At 48.7% G+C, this 19,568-nt stretch overlaps 1 protein-coding gene across 1 annotated transcript in view; it reads right to left on the bottom strand.

The window, feature by feature from the left end:
* Positions 1-19,568, bottom strand: part of dmd (dystrophin) — a 290,129-nt gene that overhangs the window by 137,478 nt on the left and 133,083 nt on the right. Inside the window, exons 24-28 of the mRNA XM_071330767.1 lie at positions 14,590-14,745; positions 10,604-10,774; positions 7,335-7,517; positions 5,594-5,728; positions 4,128-4,277 (exon numbers count right to left, since the gene is read on the bottom strand). Coding sequence (XP_071186868.1) covers positions 4,128-4,277; positions 5,594-5,728; positions 7,335-7,517; positions 10,604-10,774; positions 14,590-14,745 — 795 coding nt within the window. The remainder of the gene's footprint in view (positions 1-4,127; positions 4,278-5,593; positions 5,729-7,334; positions 7,518-10,603; positions 10,775-14,589; positions 14,746-19,568) is intronic.

Below are 19,568 nucleotides of genomic sequence, written 5' to 3'. Positions count from 1 at the left end.
ATAAACTACTACCTACCACCACTAATAAACTACTACCTACCACCACTAATAAACTACTACCTACCACCACTAATAAACTACTATCTACCACCACTAATAAACTACTACCTACCACCACTAATAAACTACTACTACAAGGCAGCACAGTAAGGTATTACAGTACAGTGTCGTTATTGGGCCTAGTTAAAGCAGCACAGTAAGGTATTACAGTACAGTGTCGTTATTGGGCCTAGTTAAGGCAGCACAGTAAGGTATTACAGTATAGTGTAGTTATTGGGCCTAGTTAAGGCAGCACAGTAAGGTATAACAGTATAGTGTCGTTATTGGGCCTAGTTAAGGCAGCACAGTAAGGTATTACAGTATAGTGTCGTTATTGGGCCTAGTTAAGGCAGCACAGTAAGGTATTACAGTATAGTGTCGTTATTGGGCCTAGTTAAGGCAGCACAGTAAGGTATTACAGTATAGTGTCGTTATTGGGCCTAGTTAAGGCAGCACAGTAAGGTATTACAGTATAGTGTCGTTATTGGGCCTAGTTAAGGCAGCACAGTAAGGTATTACAGTATAGTGTAGTTATTGGGCCTAGTTAAGGCAGCACAGTAAGGTATTACAGTATAGTGTAGTTATTGGGCCCAGTTAAGGCAGCACAGTAAGGTATTACAGTATAGTGTCGTTATTGGGCCTAGTTAAGGCAGCACAGTAAGGTATTACAGTATAGTGAAGTTATTGGGCCTAGTTAAGGCAGCACAGTAAGGTATTACAGTATAGTGTCGTTATTGGGCCTAGTTAAGGCAGCACAGTAAGGTATTACAGTATAGTGTAGTTATTGGGCCTAGTTAAGGCAGTACAGTAAGGTATTACAGTATAGTGTCGTTATTGGGCCTAGTTAAGGCAGCACAGTAAGGTATTACAGTATAGTGTCGTTATTGGGCCTAGTTAAGGCAGCACAGTAAGGTATTACAGTATAGTGTCGTTATTGGGCCTAGTTAAGGCAGCACAGTAAGGTATTGCAGTATAGTGTTGTTATTGGGCCTAGTTAAGGCAGTACAGTAAGGTATTACAGTATAGTGTAGTTATTGGGCCTAGTTAAGGCAGCACAGTAAGGTATTACAGTAGAGTGTCGTTATTGGGCCTAGTTAAGGCAGTACAGTAAGGTATTACAGTATAGTGTCGTTATTGGGCCTAGTTAAGGCAGTACAGTAAGGTATTACAGTATAGTGTAGTTATTGGGCCTAGTTAAGGCAGCACAGTAAGGTATTACAGTAGAGTGTCGTTATTGGACCTAGTTAAGGCAGCACAGTAAGGTATTACAGTAGAGTGTCGTTATTGGGCCTAGTTAAGGCAGCACAGTAAGGTGCAGGGCAGAACAAGACATGAATCAGTTTTAGAGTTTCAGTAAAACAAATGCATTTCCAGAGCGATATTTACTACCTCTCTCTGTCTCTCTCTCTGGTCTGGGGTCAATTCACTTTACAATTCCGCCAGTTAAGGAGGTGAGGTGATCCCAACACTGCTCTTTATCTGACTCTAGACTGTCTGTCTGCCTGTCGGCTTGTCTGTCGTTCTGTCTGTCTGCCTGTCTGCCTGTCTGTCTGTCTGTCTGTCTGCCTTTCGGTCTATCTGTCTGTCTGTCTGTCTGTCTGTCTGCCTGTCGGCCTGTCTGTCGTTCTGTCTGCCTGCCTGCCTGCCTGTCTGTCTGTCTGTCTGTCTGTCTGTCTGTCTGTCTGTCTGTCTGTCTGTCTGTCTGTCTGTCTGTCTGTCTGTCTGTCTGTCTGCCGGCCTGTCTGCCGGCCTGTCTGTCGGTCTGCCTGTCTGTCTGCCCCTGTGTCTGTCTTTCTTTCCTTCTCTGTCGTCATCATACTCACAAATACTTGAGTGCCATGTGACAGTTCCACTACCTCTTCTCCTTTGTAGATCACAAATATACAGGAAGAGGATTCTCCTTTATAGATCACAACTATACAGGAAGAGGATTCTCCTTTAAAGATCACAAATATACAGGAAGAGGATTCTCCTTTAAAGATCACAACTATACAGGAAGAGGATTCTCCTTTAAAGATCACAAATATACAGGAAGAGGATTCTCCTTTAAAGATCACAACTATACAGGAAGAGGATTCTCCTTTAAAGATCACAAATATACAGGAAGAGGATTCTCCTTTAAAGATCACAACTATACAGGAAGAGGATTCTCCTTTAAAGATCACAAATATACAGGAAGAGGATTCTCCTTTAAAGATCACAACTATACAGGAAGAGGATTCTCCGAACTTCATGACCCCAGTAAGCATCAGTCTATACAGACAGACTAACAGACACTGATACTGACACACTGCTACTGACACACTGATACTGACACACTGATACTGACACACTGATACTGACACACTGATACTGACACACTGATACTGACACACTGATACTGACACACTGACACACTGATACTGACACACTGATACTGACACACTGATACTGACACACTGATACTGACACACTGATACTGACACACTGATACTGATACACTGATACTGACACACTGATACTGACACACTGATACTGACATACTGATACTGACACACTGACACTGACACACTGACACACTGATACTGACACACTGACACACTGACACACTGAGCCTTTTTAAACTTTGAATAAATCAAATCAAAGTTTTTTTGACACACTGATACACACTGATACTGACACACTGATACTGACACACTGATACTGACACACTGATACTGACACACTGATACTGACACACTGATACTGACATACGGACACACTGATACTGACACACTGATACTGACACACTGATGCTGACACACTGATACTGACACACTGATACTGACACACTGATACTGATACACTGATACTGACACACTGACACACTGATACTGACACACTGATACTGACACACTGATACTGACACACTGATACTGACACACTGATACTGACATACTGATACTGACACTCTGACATACTGATACTGACACACTGATACTGACATACTGACACACTGATACTGACACACTGATACTGACACACTGATACTGACACACTGATACTGACACACTGATACTGACACACTGATAATGACACACTGATACTGACACACTGATACTGACACACTGATACTGACATACTGATACTGACACACTGATACTGACATACGGACACACTGATACTGACACACTGATACTGACATACTGATACTGACACACTGACACACTGATACTGACACACTGATACTGACACACTGATACTGACACACTGACACACTGATACTGACACACTGATACTGACACACTGATACTGACACACTGACACACTGATACTGACACACTGATACTGACACACTGATACTGACACACTGATACTGACACAATGGAGAAAGGCTTAAGAGCTATGCATTAATCAGTACTTTCATAGAGGATCACATGACTACAGAATGAATACAGGGATTGTCATAGCCTTATTATGGTGTGTGTGTGTGTGTGTGTGTGTGTGTGTGTGTGTGTGTGTGTGTGTGTGTGTGTGTGTGTACGCGCGCGCTCCTGTGCATGTGTAAGTGAGTGCTTATGACTAATTGTCAGTGTGTCAGAATCTGACAGAGAAGTAGGTCTTTATCTCAGATGGCAGCCAGGCCTATATCTCTATCCTTCCTCACCCTCTTTTTACAGATGTAGGGTCTTAATTTGAGTCAGGTTGCTACAGCAGGAAAATAATCCTGCAGCAACAGGAAATGTTAATTATTATGTGGATTATAATTAATTTTTTTGTAGGGGTTAATACCTTTTTTGTTAGGGAAAATCAAGTCTGACATTTTAGAGTGGAAATTACACACTTCAGAAGCCTTTTTAAACTTTGAATAAATCAAATCAAAGTTTTTTTGTCGCGCGCGCCGAATACAACAGGTGTAGACCTTACAGTGAATACACTACATGCTTGCATTTTCTACTGTGCAGGAAAATTCTCAGCAACGGAAGAGTGATCAAATTAAGATCCTACATCTGTATGTGTTTATGTTTAACACAGAGAAGGCCTCACCCTCTGCATGAGTTCATCCCAGCGTGTGTTGAAGGCCTCAGCCTCTCTGTATGTGTGTATGTTTAACACAGAGAAGGCCTCACCCTCTGCATGAGTTCATCCCAGCGTGTGTTGAAGGCATCTAGTTTGTGCTGGATCATCTGATCCAGAACTCCTCCGTCCATCAGGGTCTGAGACAGCTCTCTGATCTGGTTCCTCCCATCTTCAGGGTGACGCAGCAATGTGTCCAGGGCCTGGACACACACACACAGGCGCACGCACGCACACACACACACGCACACGCACACGCACACACACCCTTTAGTTTTTATTTTAGGCCAATCAGTGTCCAGTATATTCACCCTCCCTCTGTCTGGGCCGTACCTGGTATCACTAATACAGAGATAGATATGACTGACTCTGGGCTGTACCTGGTATCACTAATACAGAGAGAGATATGACTGACTCTGGGCTGTACCTGGTATCACTAATACAGAGAGAGATATGACTGACTCTGGGCTGTACCTGGTATCACTAATACATAGAGAGATATGACTGACTCTGGGCTGTACCTGGTATCACTAATACAGAGAGAGATATGACTGACTCTGGGCCGTACCTGGTATCACTAATACAGAGAGAGATATGACTGACTCTGGGCCGTACCTGGTATCACTAATACAGAGAGAGATATGACTGACTCTGGGCTGTACCTGGTATCACTAATACAGAGAGATATGACTGACTCTGGGCTGTACCTGGTATCACTAATACAGAGAGAGATATGACTGACTCTGGGCTGTACCTGGTATCACTAATACAGAGAGATATGACTGACTCTGGGCCGTACCTGGTATCACTAATACAGAGAGAGATATGACTGACTCTGGGCTGTACCTGGTATCACTAATACAGAGATAGATATGACTGACTCTGGGCCGTACCTGGTATCACTAATACAGAGAGAGATATGACTGACTCTGGGCTGTACCTGGTATCACTAATACAGAGAGAGATATGACTGACTCTGGGCTGTACCTGGTATCACTAATACAGAGAGAGATATGACTGACTCTGGGCTGTACCTGGTATCACTAATACAGAGAGAGATATGACTGACTCTGGGCCGTACCTGGTATCACTAATACAGAGAGAGATATGACTGACTCTGGGCTGTACCTGGTATCACTAATACAGAGAGAGATATGACTGACTCTGGGCTGTACCTGGTATCACTAATACAGAGAGAGATATGACTGACTCTGGGCCGTACCTGGTATCAATAATACAGAGAGATATGACTGACTCTGGGCTGTACCTGGTATCACTAATACAGAGAGATATGACTGACTCTGGATAAATCTTAGGGAAAACGGTTGTTCCTCTTTTGGGTTTTGACATGAACCTTGACCAGAGGCTGTAGCTGCTACCATTATTGGTCAATAGCTGCAGTCTGAAGGCTGATGAATGGAGCCCCCCAGGAACGATATAACGACAGAGTGGGGTGAACCCCTAGGAGAGGGTCTGTCAGTGGTGAAAGGTCAAAGGTGAAAGGTTAGATGTGGCTCACATCAAGGGCCTCACAGAGCTCCTCTGCTCCTCCCTGGATGCTGTCTGTCTCGTCCAGCTTCTGCTCAAGCTGGTCCAGCCAGCCGTTCTCCTGCTCCAGGTAGGACAGCAGCTCACACCAACACGCCCACACCTCCTACAGACCAGGGGAGAGAGAGAGAGAGAGGGTCAAACAGAAAGAAAGAAAGAAGGGAGACTGAGTGTGAGAGAGAAATGGTTTGTGTGATATAGGGTGAAATGTGTCCAGTGAAAGTAGATGAAAACAGATAAGAGAGAAACAAAGACTCATTGATATTCCGTTATGTTTCGTCTACAGATTGTACTATGTGTTTGTAATACCAGGAACATTGATTTTGTGAGGTGAGAGCTCCACGAAGGGGAGGATTAGAGGGGTGAGAGGGAGTGAAGTGTGTGTGTGTGTGTGTGTGTGTGTGTGTGTGTGTGTGTGTGTGTGTGTGTGTGTGTGTGTGTGTGTGTGTGTGTGTGTGTGTGCCTGCCTGTGCTCATGCCTGCGTGTGTGTGCTGTACTGTCCAGTATCTGTCCGGTATCTGTCCAGTATTTGTCCAGTATTTGTCCAGAATCTGTCCAGTATTTGTCCGGTATCTGTCCGGTATTTGTCCGGTATTTGTCCGGTATCTGTCCGGTATTTGTCCGGTATTTGTTCGGTATCTGTCCGGTATTTGTCCGATATCTGTCCAGTATTTGTCCAGTATCTGTCCAGTATTTGTCCGGTATCTGTCCAGTATTTGTCCGGTATCTGTCCGGTATTTGTCCGGTATCTGTCCGGTATCTGTTCGGTATTTGTCCGGTATCTGTCCAGTGTCTGTCCGGTATTTGTCCGGTATCTGTCCAGTATCTGTCCGGTATTTGTCCGGTAACTGTCCAGTATTTGTCCGGTAACTGTCCAGTATTTGTCCGGTAACTGTCCAGTATTTGTCTGGTATCTGTCCAGTATTTGTCCGGTATCTGTCCAGTATTTGTCCGGTAACTGTCCAGTATTTGTCCGGTAACTGTCTAGTATTTGTCCGGTATCTGTACTGTGTTTTTCCGGTATCTGTCCAGTATTTGTCCGGTATTTGTCCGGTATCTGTCCAGTATTTGTCCGATATCTGTCCAGTATTTGTCCAGTATCTGTCCAGTATTTGTCCGGTATCTGTCCAGTATTTGTCCGGTATCTGTCCAGTATTTGTCCGGTATCTGTTCGGTATTTGTCCGGTATCTGTCCAGTATTTGTCCGGTATCTGTTCGGTATTTGTCCGGTATCTGTCCAGTATTTGTCCGGTATCTGTCCGGTATTTGTCCGGTATCTGTCCAGTATCTGTTCGGTATTTGTCCGGTATATGTCCAGTGTCAGTCCGGTAACTGTCCAGTATTTGTCCGGTATCTGTCCAGTATTTGTCCGGTATCTGTTCGGTATTTGTCCGGTATATGTCCAGTGTCAGTCCGGTAACTGTCCAGTATTTGTCCGGTAACTGTCCAGTATTTGTCTGGTAACTGTCGAGTATTTGTCAGGTATCTGTCCAGTATTTGTCCAGTAACTGTCCAGTATTTGTCCGGTAACTGTCCAGTATTTGTCCGGTATCTGTCCAGTATTTGTCCGGTATCTGTCCAGTATTTGTCCGGTAACTGTCCAGTATTTGTCCGGTATCTGTCCAGTATTTGTCCGGTAACTGTCCAGTATTTGTCCGGTAACTGTCCAGTATTTGTCCGGTATCTGTCCAGTGTTTGTCTGGTATCGTACCTCCAGGGTTTTACACTTGCCGTCCAGGCGGCTGCAGAGTCTCTGGTAGTTAGCGGTCAGCACCACTAGCTCTGCCTTGAGGGCATCGTGGGCGGCCGGAGGGGCTTTGGAGATGAAACTGTTCACAGAGTCAGTCAGCAGCTTCACCTTCAGCTCTTTAGAGTGGACCTCCTCTTGACCCTTCTACAGAGAGAACAGAGAGATGGAGAGAGATTAAGAAAGAGGAGGAGAGAGGGGGAGGGAGGAGGGGGTGAGAGACAGAGAGAACAGAGAGATAAAGAGAGGGGAGGAGAGAGGGGGAGGGAGGAGGGGGTGAGAGACAGAGAGAACAGAGAGATGGAGAGAGAATAAGAGAGGGAGGAGAGAGGGGGAGGGAGGAGGGGGTGAGAGACAGAGAGAGATAAAGAGAGAAGAGGAGAGAGGAGGAGGGAGTGAGAGACAGAGAGAACAGAGAGATGGAGAGAGAATAAGAAAGAGGAGGAGAGAGGGGGAGGGAGGAGGGGGTGAGAGACAGATAGAGACTTTTGTGAGTGTAATTGTTTACTGTTCATTTTTATTGTTTATTTCACATCTGTTTATTATCTATTCCTCTTGCTTTGGCAATGTAAACATTTGTTTCCCATGTCAATAAAGCCCTTAAATTGAAATGAATTAAAGAGAGGGGAGGAGAAAGGGAGAAGTGAGACAGAAAATGTGAGGGGACAAGAGGGGAGAGAGGGTAGGAGAGGGGAGAGAGGGTAGGAGAGGGGAGAGAGGGTAGGAGAGGGGAGAGAGGGTAGGAGAGGGGCGAGAGGGTAGGAGAGGGGAGAGAGTGTAGGAGAGGGGAGAGAGGGTAGGAGAGTGGAGAGAGGGTAGGAGAGGGGAGAGAGGGTAGGAGAGGGGAGAGAGGGTAGGAGAGGGGAGAGAGTGTAGGAGAGGGGAGAGAGGGTAGGAGAGGGGAGAGAGTGTAGGAGAGGGGAGATAGGGTAGGAGAGGGGAGAGAGGGTAGGAGAGGGGAGAGAGGGTAGGAGAGGGGAGAGAGGGTAGGAGAGGGGAGAGAGGGTAGGAGAGGGGAGAGTGGGTAGGAGAGGGGAGAGAGAGAGGGGGAGAGAGGGTAGGAGAGGGGAGAGAGGGTAGGAGAGGGGAGAGAGGGTAGAGGGGGGGAGAGAGGGTAGGAGTGGGGATAGAGTGTAGGAGAGGGGAGAGAGTGTAGGAGAGGGGAGAGAGGGTAGGAGAGGGGAGAGAGTGTAGGAGAGGGGAGAGAGGGTAGGAGAGGGGAGAGAGGGTAGGAGAGGGGCGAGAGGGTAGGAGAGGGGAGAGAGTGTAGGAGAGGGGAGAGAGGGTAGGAGAGGGGAGAGAGGGTAGGAGAGGGGAGAGAGGGTAGGAGAGGGGAGAGAGTGTAGGAGAGGGGAGAGAGGGTAGGAGAGGGGAGAGAGGGTAGGAGAGGGGAGAGAGGGTAGGAGAGGGAAGAGAGGGTAGGAGAGGGGCGAGAGGGTAGGAGAGGGGAGAGAGGGGAGAGTGGGTAGGAGAGGGGAGAGAGTGTAGGAGAGGGGAGAGAGGGTAGGAGAGGGGAGAGAGGGTAGGAGAGGGGAGAGAGGGTAGGAGAGGGGAGAGAGGGTAGGAGAGGGGAGAGAGTGTAGGAGAGGGGAGAGAGGGTAGGAGAGGGGAGAGAGGGTAGGAGAGGGGAGAGAGTGTAGGAGAGGGGAGAGTGGGTAGGAGAGGGGAGAGAGGGTAGGAGAGGGGAGAGAGTGTAGGAGAGGGGAGAGAGGGTAGGAGAGGGGAGAGAGGGTAGGAGAGGGGAGAGAGGGTAGGAGTGGGGAGAGAGGGTAGGAGAGGGGAGAGAGGGTAGGAGAGGGGAGAGAGGGTAGGAGAGGAGAGAGAGGGTAGGAGAGGGGAGAGAGGGTAGGAGAGGGGAGAGAGGGTAGGAGAGGGGAGAGAGGGTAGGAGAGGGGAGAGAGTGTAGGAGAGGGGAGAGAGGGTAGGAGAGGGGAGAGAGGGTAGGAGAGGGGAGAGAGTGTAGGAGAGGGGAGAGAGTGTAGGAGAGGGAAGAGAGGGTAGGAGAGGGGAGAGAGGGTAGGAGAGGGGAGAGAGGGTAGGAGAAGGGGGAGAGGGGAGAGAGAGAGGGGGATCGAGAACAGAGACAAAAAGAGATGAAGAGATACAAAGAGCACAGAGAGAGAGAAAGAGAGAGAGAGAGCACAGTGGAGGGAGACAGAAAGATAAAGAGATGGCAGAAGGGAGACAGAAAGAGAGATGAAGAGATGGCAGGAGGGAGAGAAAGAGAGAGCACAGTGGAGGGAGACAGAAAGAGAGATAAAGAGATGGCAGGAGGGAGACAGAAAGAGAGATGAAGAGATGGCAGGAGGGAGAGAGAGAGAGCAAAGTGGAGGGAGACAGAAAGAGAGATGAAGAGATGGCAGTAGGGAGACAGAAAGAGAGATGAAGAGATGGCAGGAGGGAGAGAGAGAGAGAACAGTGGAGGGAGACAGAAAGAGAGATGAAGAGATGGCAGGAGGGAGAGAGAGAGAGCACAGTGGAGGGAGACAGAAAGAGAGATGAAGAGATGGCAGGAGGGAGAGAGAGAGAGCACAGTGGAGGGAGACAGAGAGAGAGATGAAGAGATGGCAGGAGGGAGAGAGAGAGAGCACAGTGGAGGGAGACAGAAAGAGAGATGAAGAGATGGCAGGAGGGAGAGAGAGAGAGCACAGTGGAGGGAGACAGAAAGAGAGATGAAGAGATGGCAGGAGGGAGAGAGAGAAAGCACAGTGGAGGGAGACAGAGAGAGAGCACAGTGGAGGGAGACAGAGAGAGAGCACAGTGGAGGGAGACAGAGAGAGAGAGAGCACAGTGGGGGGAGACAGAGAGAGAGAGAGAGCACAGTGGAGGGAGACAGGGAGAGAGAGAGAGAGAGAGAGAGAGAGATGCTTATCTTACTGCTCTTTGTTTTAGAAATGCATTACTGACAACAACAGTTATTGAGCTAGAATTAAAGAGGATAAAGACAGGGGGAATGAGGGGGAGAGAGGGAGGGAGATGATCAAAGGGAGAGAGGGAGGGAGGGAGATGAACAAAGGGATAGAGGGAGAGAGAGAACAAGAGAGAGAGAGAACAAGAGAGAGAGAGAGAGGGAGGGAGAGTGTTGGAGGCAGGTCAGTGCTTAGATTAGAGTATGGTTTGGGTGAGTGCCCAGGATTGGCTATAGGGAAGTTTGGCCATAAGGATGGATGATTGGTCAACACCCCCCCACACACACACACACACACACTCCCCCCTCCCCACACACACCCGACCTTGAGTTCCTCCACAGCCTTGCGTAGCTCCTCAGGGGTCTGGTAGGTGAAGTCTCTCTCTAGATAGTCTTCCTCAGCCTGAGTGATCCACTCCTGCATCTCAGCCATCTCCTTTCTCAGGCTCATGGTCTTGTCCAGACCCCCCTTCAGAGCGGACTTCTTAGCATAGGCCTGGAGACACACACACACACACACACACACACACACACACACACACACACACACACACACACACACACACACACACACACACACACACACACACACACACACACACACACACACACACACACACACACACACACCATGACCACACAGGCAATAACAACAGATGATATGTCAGGACAGGGATGGATGGAATCAACGCTTGGGTGGGTACGGTGTGTGTGTGTTTGATTGTGATCGTGTGTGTGTGTGTGTGTGTGTGTTTGTTCGTGATCGTGTGTGTGTGTGTGTGTTTGTTCGTGCTCGTGTGTGTGTGTGTTTGTGTTTGATCGTGATCGTGTGTGTGTGTTTGATCGTGATCGTGTGTGTGTGTGTGTGTGTTTAATCGTGATCGTGTGTGTGTGTGTGTGTGTGTGTGTGTGTTTGTTCGTGATCGTGTGTGTGTGTGTTTGTGTTTGATCGTGATCGTGTGTGTGTGTGTGTGTGTGTGTGTGTTTGATCGTGATCGTGTGTGTGTGTGTTTGTTCGTGATCGTGTGTGTGTGTTTGTGTTTGATCGTGATCGTGTGTGTGTGTGTGTGTGTGTGTGTGTTTGATCGTGATCGTGTGTGTGTGTGTGTGTGTTTGATCGTGATCGTGTGTGTGTGTTTGATTGTGATCGTGTGTGTGTGTGTGTGTTTGATCGTGATCATGTGTGTGTGTGTGTGTGTTTGATCGTGATCGTGTGTGTGTGTGTGTGTGTGTTTGATCGTGATCGTGTGTGTGTGTGTGTGTGTGTTTGATCGTGATCGTGTGTGTGTGTGTTTGTGTGTTTGATCGTGATCGTGTGTGTGTGTGTGTGTGTGTGTTTGATCGTGTGTGTGTGTGTGTGTGTTTGATCGTGATCGTGTGTGTGTGTGTGTGTTTGATCGTGATCGTGTGTGTGTGTGTGTGTGTGTTTGATCGTGATCGTGTGTGTGTGTGTGTGTGTGTTTGATCGTGATCGTGTGTGTGTGTGTGTGTGTTTGATCGTGATCGTGTGTGTGTGTGTGTGTTTGATCGTGATCGTGTGTGTGTGTGTGTGTGTTTGATCGTGATCGTGTGTGTGTGTGTGTGTGTGTGTTTGATCGTGATCGTGTGTGTGTATGTGTGTGTGTGTGTGTTTGATCGTGATCGTGTGTGTGTGTTTGATCGTGATCGTGTGTGTGTGTGTGTGTGTTTGATCGTGATCGTGTGTGTGTGTGTGTGTGTGTTTGATCGTGATCGTGTGTGTGTGTGTGTGTTTGATCATGATCGTGTGTGTGTGTGTGTGTTTGATCGTGATCGTGTGTGTGTGTGTGTGTGTGTTTGATCGTGATCGTGTGTGTGTGTGTGTGTGTGTGTTTGTTCGTGATCGTGTGTGTGTGTGTGTGTTTGTTCGTGATCGTGTGTGTGTGTGTGTGTGTGTTTGATCGTGATCGTGTGTGTGTGTGTGTGTTTGTTCGTGATCGTGTGTGTGTGTGTTTGATCGTGATCGTGTGTGTGTGTGTGTGTGTTTGCTCGTGATCGTGTGTGTGTGTGTGTGTTTGATCGTGATCGTGTGTGTGTGTGTGTGTGTTTGTTCGTGATCGTGTGTGTGTGTGTGTGTGTTTGATCGTGATCGTGTGTGTGTGTGTGTGTTTGTTCGTGATCGTGTGTGTGTGTTTGATCGTGATCGTGTGTGTGTGTGTGTGTGTTTGATCGTGATCGTGTGTGTGTGTGTGTGTGTTTGATCGTGATCGTGTGTGTGTGTGTGTGTGTTTGTTCGTGCTCGTGTGTGTGTGTGTGTGTGTTTGCTCGTGATCGTGTGTGTGTGTGTGTGTGTTTGATCGTGATCGTGTGTGTGTGTGTGTGTTTGTTCGTGATCGTGTGTGTGTGTGTGTGTGTTTGATCGTGATCGTGTGTGTGTGTGTGTGTGTGTGTGTGTTTGATCGTGATCGTGTGTGTGTGTGTGTGTTTGTTCGTGATCGTGTGTGTGTGTGTTTGATCGTGATCGTGTGTGTGTGTGTGTGTGTTTGATCGTGATCGTGTGTGTGTGTTTGATCGTGATCGTGTGTGTGTGTGTGTGTGTTTGTTCGTGATCGTGTGTGTGTGTGTGTGTTTGTTCGTGATCGTGTGTGTGTGTGTGTGTGTTTGATCGTGATCGTGTGTGTGTGTTTGATCGTGATCGTGTGTGTGTGTGTGTGTGTTTGATCGTGATCGTGTGTGTGTGTGTGTGTGTGTTTGATCGTGATCGTGTGTGTGTGTGTGTGTTTGATCATGATCGTGTGTGTGTGTGTGTGTTTGATCGTGATCGTGTGTGTGTGTGTGTGTGTGTTTGATCGTGATCGTGTGTGTGTGTGTGTGTGTGTGTTTGTTCGTGATCGTGTGTGTGTGTGTGTGTTTGTTCGTGATCGTGTGTGTGTGTGTGTGTTTGATCGTGATCGTGTGTGTGTGTGTGTGTTTGTTCGTGATCGTGTGTGTGTGTGTTTGATCGTGATCGTGTGTGTGTGTGTGTGTTTGATCGTGATCGTGTGTGTGTGTGTGTTTGATCGTGATCGTGTGTGTGTGTGTGTTTGTTCGTGATCGTGTGTGTGTGTGTGTGTGTTTGATCGTGATCGTGTGTGTGTGTGTGTGTGTGTTTGATCGTGATCGTGTGTGTGTGTGTGTGTGTTTGTTCGTGATCGTGTGTGTGTGTGTGTGTGTTTGATCGTGATCGTGTGTGTGTGTGTGTGTTTGTTCGTGATCGTGTGTGTGTGTGTGTGTGTTTGATCGTGATTGTGTGTGTGTGTGTGTGTGTGTGTGTGTTTGATCGTGATCGTGTGTGTGTGTGTGTTTGTTCGTGATCGTGTGTGTGTGTGTGTGTGTGTTTGTTCGTGATCGTGTGTGTGTGTTTGATCGTGATCGTGTGTGTGTGTGTGTGTTTGATCGTGATCGTGTGTGTGTGTGTGTGTTTGATCGTGATCGTGTGTGTGTGTGTGTTTGTTCGTGATCGTGTGTGTGTGTGTGTGTTTGTTCGTGATCGTGTGTGTGTGTGTGTGTGTTTGTTCGTGATCGTGTGTGTGTGTGTGTGTGTTTGATCGTGATCGTGTGTGTGTGTGTGTGTGTTTGTTCGTGATCGTGTGTGTGTGTGTTTGATCGTGATCGTGTGTGTGTGTGTGTGTTTGATCGTGATCGTGTGTGTGTGTTTGTTCGTGATCGTGTGTGTGTGTGTTTGATCGTGATCGTGTGTTTGTGTGTTTGATCGTGTGTGTGTGTGTGTGTGTGTGTGTGTGTGTGTTTGCTCGTGATCGTGTGTGTGTGTGTGTGTTTGTTCGTGCTCGTGTGTGTGTGTGTGTGTGTTTGATCGTGATCGTGTGTGTGTGTGTGTGTTTGTTCGTGATCGTGTGTGTGTGTGTTTGATCGTAATCGTGTGTGTGTGTGTTTGTTCGTGATCGTGTGTGTGTGTGTGTGTGTGTGTGTTTGATCGTGTGTGTGTGTGTGTGTGTGTTTGTTCGTGATCGTGTGTGTGTGTGTGTGTGTGTTTGATCGTGATCGTGTGTGTGTGTTTGTTCGTGATCGTGTGTGTGTGTGTGTGTGTTTGATCGTGATCGTGTGTGTGTGTGTGTTTGATCGTGTGTGTGTGTGTGTGTGTGTTTGATCGTGATCGTGTGTGTGTGTGTTTGATCGTGTGTGTGTGTGTTTAATCGTGTGTGCGTGTGTTTGTGTTTGATCGTAGTGTGTGTGTTTGATCGTGTGTGTGTGTGTTTGATCGTGTGTGTGTGTGTGTGTGTGTGTTTGATCGTAGTGTGTGTGTGTGTGTTTGATCGTGTGTGTGTGTGTTTGATCGTGTGTGTGTGTGAGTACCTGTTTGCAGATTATCTCCCACATAGCGTTCAGCTCATCGAGCTCCTTCTGCAGTTGGATGGCGAATGGTGGCTCCGCCTCTGTCTTCAGAGACACGCCCACCTCATTGATGCCGTTCAGACTGGGTTGGATGGTGTGGATGTCATTCACCAGGGCCTAGCCAATCCCAACAGAGACAAAGGGGATATGACTAATAGAAATGGATGTGTGACAGAGAGATGTTCACTTATACTGTATTTACTGGGCTGTATGCCCTAGGGCTCATTTACTGGGCTGTATGCCCTAGGGCTCATTTACTGGGCTGTATGCCCTAGGGCTCATTTACTGGGCTGTATGCCCTAGGGCTCATTTACTGGGCTGTATGCCCTAGGGCTCATTTCCTGGGCTGTATGCCCTAGGGCTCATTTACTGGGCTGTATGCCCTAGGGCTAATTTACTGAGCTGTATGCTCTAGGGCTCATTTACTGGGCTGTATGCCCTAGGGCTCATTTACTGGGCTGTATGCCCTAGGGCTCATTTACTGGGCTGTATGCCCTAGTGCTCATTTACTGGGATGTATGCCCTAGGGCTCATTTACTGGGCTGTATGCCCTAGGGCTCATTTACTGGGCTGTATGCCCTAGGGCTCATTTACTGGGCTGTATGCCATAGGGCTCATTTACTGGGCTGTATGCCCTAGGGCTCATTTACTGGGCTGTATGCCATAGGGCTCATTTACTGGTGTGACGTGTAGAGGTCACAATTCCGCTGCTAAAAATAGAGGGTTGCCAGCTGAGAGAAGGTGAATGACCGGTTGCCAGCTGAGAGAAGGTGAATGACCGGTTGCCAGGTGAGAGAAGGTGAATGACAGGTTGCCAGGGGAAGAAGGTGAATGACAGGTTGCCAGGGGAGAGAAGGTGAATGACAGGTTGCCAGGTGAGAGAAGGTGAATGACAGGTTGCCAGGTGACAGAGGGTGAATGACAGGTTGCCAGGTGAGAGAAAGTGAATGACAGGTTGCCAGGTGAGAGAAGGTGAATGACAGGTTGCCAGGTGAGAGAAGGTGAATGAAAGGTTGCCAGGTGGGAGAAGGTGAATGACAGGTTGCCAGGGAAGAGAAGGTGAATGACAGGTTGCCAGGTCAGAGAAGGTGAATGACAGGTTGCCAGGTGAGAGAAGGTTAATGACAGGTTGCCAGGTGGGAGAAGGTGAATGACAGGTTGCCAGGTGAGAGAAGGTGAATGACAGGTTGCCAGGGGAGAGAAGGTGAATGACAGGTTGCCAGGGGAGAGAAGGTGAATGACAGGTTGCCAGGTGGTAAAAGGTGAATGACAGGTTGCCAGGTGAGAAAAGGTGAATGCCAGGTTGCCAGGTGAGAGAAGGTGAATGCCAGGTTGCCAGGTGAGAAAAGGTGAATGCCAGGTTGCCAGGTGAGAGAAGGTGAATGCCAGGTTGCCAGGGAAGAGAAGGTGAATGACAGGTTGCCAGGTGAGAGAAGGTGAATGACAGGTTGCCAGGTGAGAGAAGGTGAATGACAGGTTGCCAGGTGAGAGAAGGTGAATGACAGGTTGCCAGGTGAGAGAAGGTGAATGACAGGTTGCCAGGGAAGAGAAGGTGAATGACAGGTTGCTAGGTGAGAGAAGGTGAATGACAGGTTGACAGGTGAGAGAAGGTGAATGACAGGTTGCCAGGGGAGAGAAGGTGAATGACAGGTTGCCAGGGGAGAGAAGGTGAATGACAGGTTACCAGGGGAGAGAAGGTGAATGACAGGTTGCCAGGTGAGAGAAGGTGAATGACAGGTTGCCAGGTGAGAGAAGGTGAATGACAGGTTGCCAGGGGAGAGAAGGTGAATGACAGGTTGCCAGGTGAGAGAAGGTGAATGACAGGTTGCCAGGTGAGAGAAGGTGAATGACAGGTTGCCAGGTGGGAGAAGGTGAATGACAGGTTGCCAGGTGGGAGAAGGTGAATGACAGGTTGCCAGGTGAGAGAAGGTGAATGACAGGTTGCCAGGTGAGGGAAGGTGAATGAAAGGTTGCCAGGTGAGAGAAGGTGAATGACAGGTTGCCAGGTGAGAGAAGGTGAATGCCAGGTTGCCAGGGAAGAGAAGGTGAATGACAGGTTGCCAGGTGAGAGAAGGTGAATGACAGGTTGCCAGGGAAGAGAAGGTGAATGACAGGTTGCCAGGTGAGAGAAGGTGAATGACAGGTTGCCAGGTGAGAGAAGGTGAATGACAGGTTGCCAGGGAAGAGAAGGTGAATGACAGGTTGCCAGGTGAGAGAAGGTGAATGACAGGTTGCCAGGTGAGAGAAGGTGAATGACAGGTTGCCAGGTGGGAGAAGGTGAATGACAGGTTGCCAGGTTAGAGAAGGTGAATGACAGGTTGCCAGGTGAGAGAAGGTGAACGACAGGTTGCCAGGTGAGAGAAGGTGAATGACAGGTTGCCAGGGGAGAGAAGGTGAATGACAGGTTGCCAGGGGAGAGAAGGTGAATGACAGGTTACCAGGGGAGAGAAGGTGAATGACAGGTTGCCAGGTGAGAGAAGGTGAATGACAGGTTGCCAGGTGAGAGAAGGTGAATGACAGGTTGCCAGGGGAGAGAAGGTGAATGACAGGTTGCCAGGTGAGAGAAGGTGAATGACAGGTTGCCAGGTGGGAGAAGGTGAATGACAGGTTGCCAGGTGAGAGAAGGTGAATGACAGGTTGCCAGGTGGGAGAAGGTGAATGACAGGTTGCCAGGTGAGAGAAGGTGAATGACAGGTTGCCAGGTGAGAGAAGGTGAATGACAGGTTGCCAGGTGAGAGAAGGTGAATGCCAGGTTGCCAGGGAAGAGAAGGTGAATGACAGGTTGCCAGGTGAGAAAAGGTGAATGACAGGTTGCCAGGTGAGAGAAGGTGAATGCCAGGTTGCCAGGGAAGAGAAGGTGAATGACAGGTTGCCAGGTGAGAGAAGGTGAATGACAGGTTGCCAGGTGAGAGAAGGTGAATGACAGGTTGCCAGGTGAGAGAAGGTGAATGACAGGTTGCCAGGTGAGAGAAGGTGAATGACAGGTTGCCAGGGAAGAGAAGGTGAATGACAGGTTGCCAGGTGAGAGAAGGTGAATGACAGGTTGACAGGTGAGAGAAGGTGAATGACAGGTTGCCAGGGGAGAGAAGGTGAATGACAGGTTGCCAGGGGAGAGAAGGTGAATGACAGGTTACCAGGGGAGAGAAGGTGAATGACAGGTTGCCAGGTGAGAGAAGGTGAATGACAGGTTGCCAGGTGAGAGAAGGTGAATGACAGGTTGCCAGGGGAGAGAAGGTGAATGACAGGTTGCCAGGTGAGAGAAGGTGAATGACAGGTTGCCAGGTGGGAGAAGGTGAATGACAGGTTGCCAGGTGAGAGAAGGTGAATGACAGGTTGCCAGGTGGGAGAAGGTGAATGACAGGTTGCCAGGTGAGAGAAGGTGAATGACAGGTTGCCAGGTGGGAGAAGGTGAATGACAGGTTGCCAGGTGAGAGAAGGTGAATGACAGGTTGCCAGGTGGGAGAAGGTGAATGACAGGTTGCCAGGTGAGAGAAGGTGAATGACAGGTTGCCAGGTGAGAGAAGGTGAATGACAGGTTGCCAGGTGAGAGAAGGTGAATGCCAGGTTGCCAGGGAAGAGAAGGTGAATGACAGGTTGCCAGGTGAGAAAAGGTGAATGACAGGTTGCCAGGTGAGAGAAGGTGAATGCCAGGTTGCCAGGGAAGAGAAGGTGAATGACAGGTTGCCAGGTGAGAGAAGGTGAATGACAGGTTGCCAGGTGAGAGAAGGTGAATGACAGGTTGCCAGGTGAGAGAAGGTGAATGACAGGTTGCCAGGTGAGAGAAGGTGAATGACAGGTTGCCAGGGAAGAGAAGGTGAATGACAGGTTGCCAGGTGAGAGAAGGTGAATGACAGGTTGACAGGTGAGAGAAGGTGAATGACAGGTTGCCAGGGGAGAGAAGGTGAATGACAGGTTGCCAGGGGAGAGAAGGTGAATGACAGGTTACCAGGGGAGAGAAGGTGAATGACAGGTTGCCAGGTGAGAGAAGGTGAATGACAGGTTGCCAGGTGAGAGAAGGTGAATGACAGGTTGCCAGGGGAGAGAAGGTGAATGACAGGTTGCCAGGTGAGAGAAGGTGAATGACAGGTTGCCAGGTGGGAGAAGGTGAATGACAGGTTGCCAGGTGAGAGAAGGTGAATGACAGGTTGCCAGGTGGGAGAAGGTGAATGACAGGTTGCCAGGTGAGAGAAGGTGAATGACAGGTTGCCAGGTGAGGGAAGGTGAATGAAAGGTTGCCAGGTGAGAGAAGGTGAATGACAGGTTGCCAGGTGAGAGAAGGTGAATGCCAGGTTGCCAGGGAAGAGAAGGTGAATGACAGGTTGACAGGTGAGAGAAGGTGAATGACAGGTTGCCAGGGGAGAGAAGGTGAATGACAGGTTGCCAGGGGAGAGAAGGTGAATGACAGGTTACCAGGGGAGAGAAGGTGAATGACAGGTTGCCAGGTGAGAGAAGGTGAATGACAGGTTGCCAGGTGAGAGAAGGTGAATGACAGGTTGCCAGGGGAGAGAAGGTGAATGACAGGTTGCCAGGTGAGAGAAGGTGAATGACAGGTTGCCAGGTGGGAGAAGGTGAATGACAGGTTGCCAGGTGAGAGAAGGTGAATGACAGGTTGCCAGGTGGGAGAAGGTGAATGACAGGTTGCCAGGTGAGAGAAGGTGAATGACAGGTTGCCAGGTGAGGGAAGGTGAATGAAAGGTTGGCAGGTGAGAGAAGGTGAATGACAGGTTGCCAGGTGAGAGAAGGTGAATGCCAGGTTGCCAGGGAAGAGAAGGTGAATGACAGGTTGCCAGGTGAGAGAATATGAATGACAGGTTGCCAGGGAAGAGAAGGTGAATGACAGGTTGCCAGGTGAGAGAAGGTGAATGACAGGTTGCCAGGTGAGAGAAGGTGAATGACAGGTTGCCAGGGAAGAGAAGGTGAATGACAGGTTGCCAGGTGGG

The sequence above is a fragment of the Salvelinus alpinus genome, chromosome 10 (genome assembly GCF_045679555.1).
Source record: "Salvelinus alpinus chromosome 10, SLU_Salpinus.1, whole genome shotgun sequence".
In the NCBI taxonomy this organism is placed as follows: domain Eukaryota; kingdom Metazoa; phylum Chordata; class Actinopteri; order Salmoniformes; family Salmonidae; genus Salvelinus; species Salvelinus alpinus.
The sequence above is the reverse complement of the archived record's forward strand: the minus strand, read 5'-3'. Positions and strand labels throughout refer to the sequence as shown.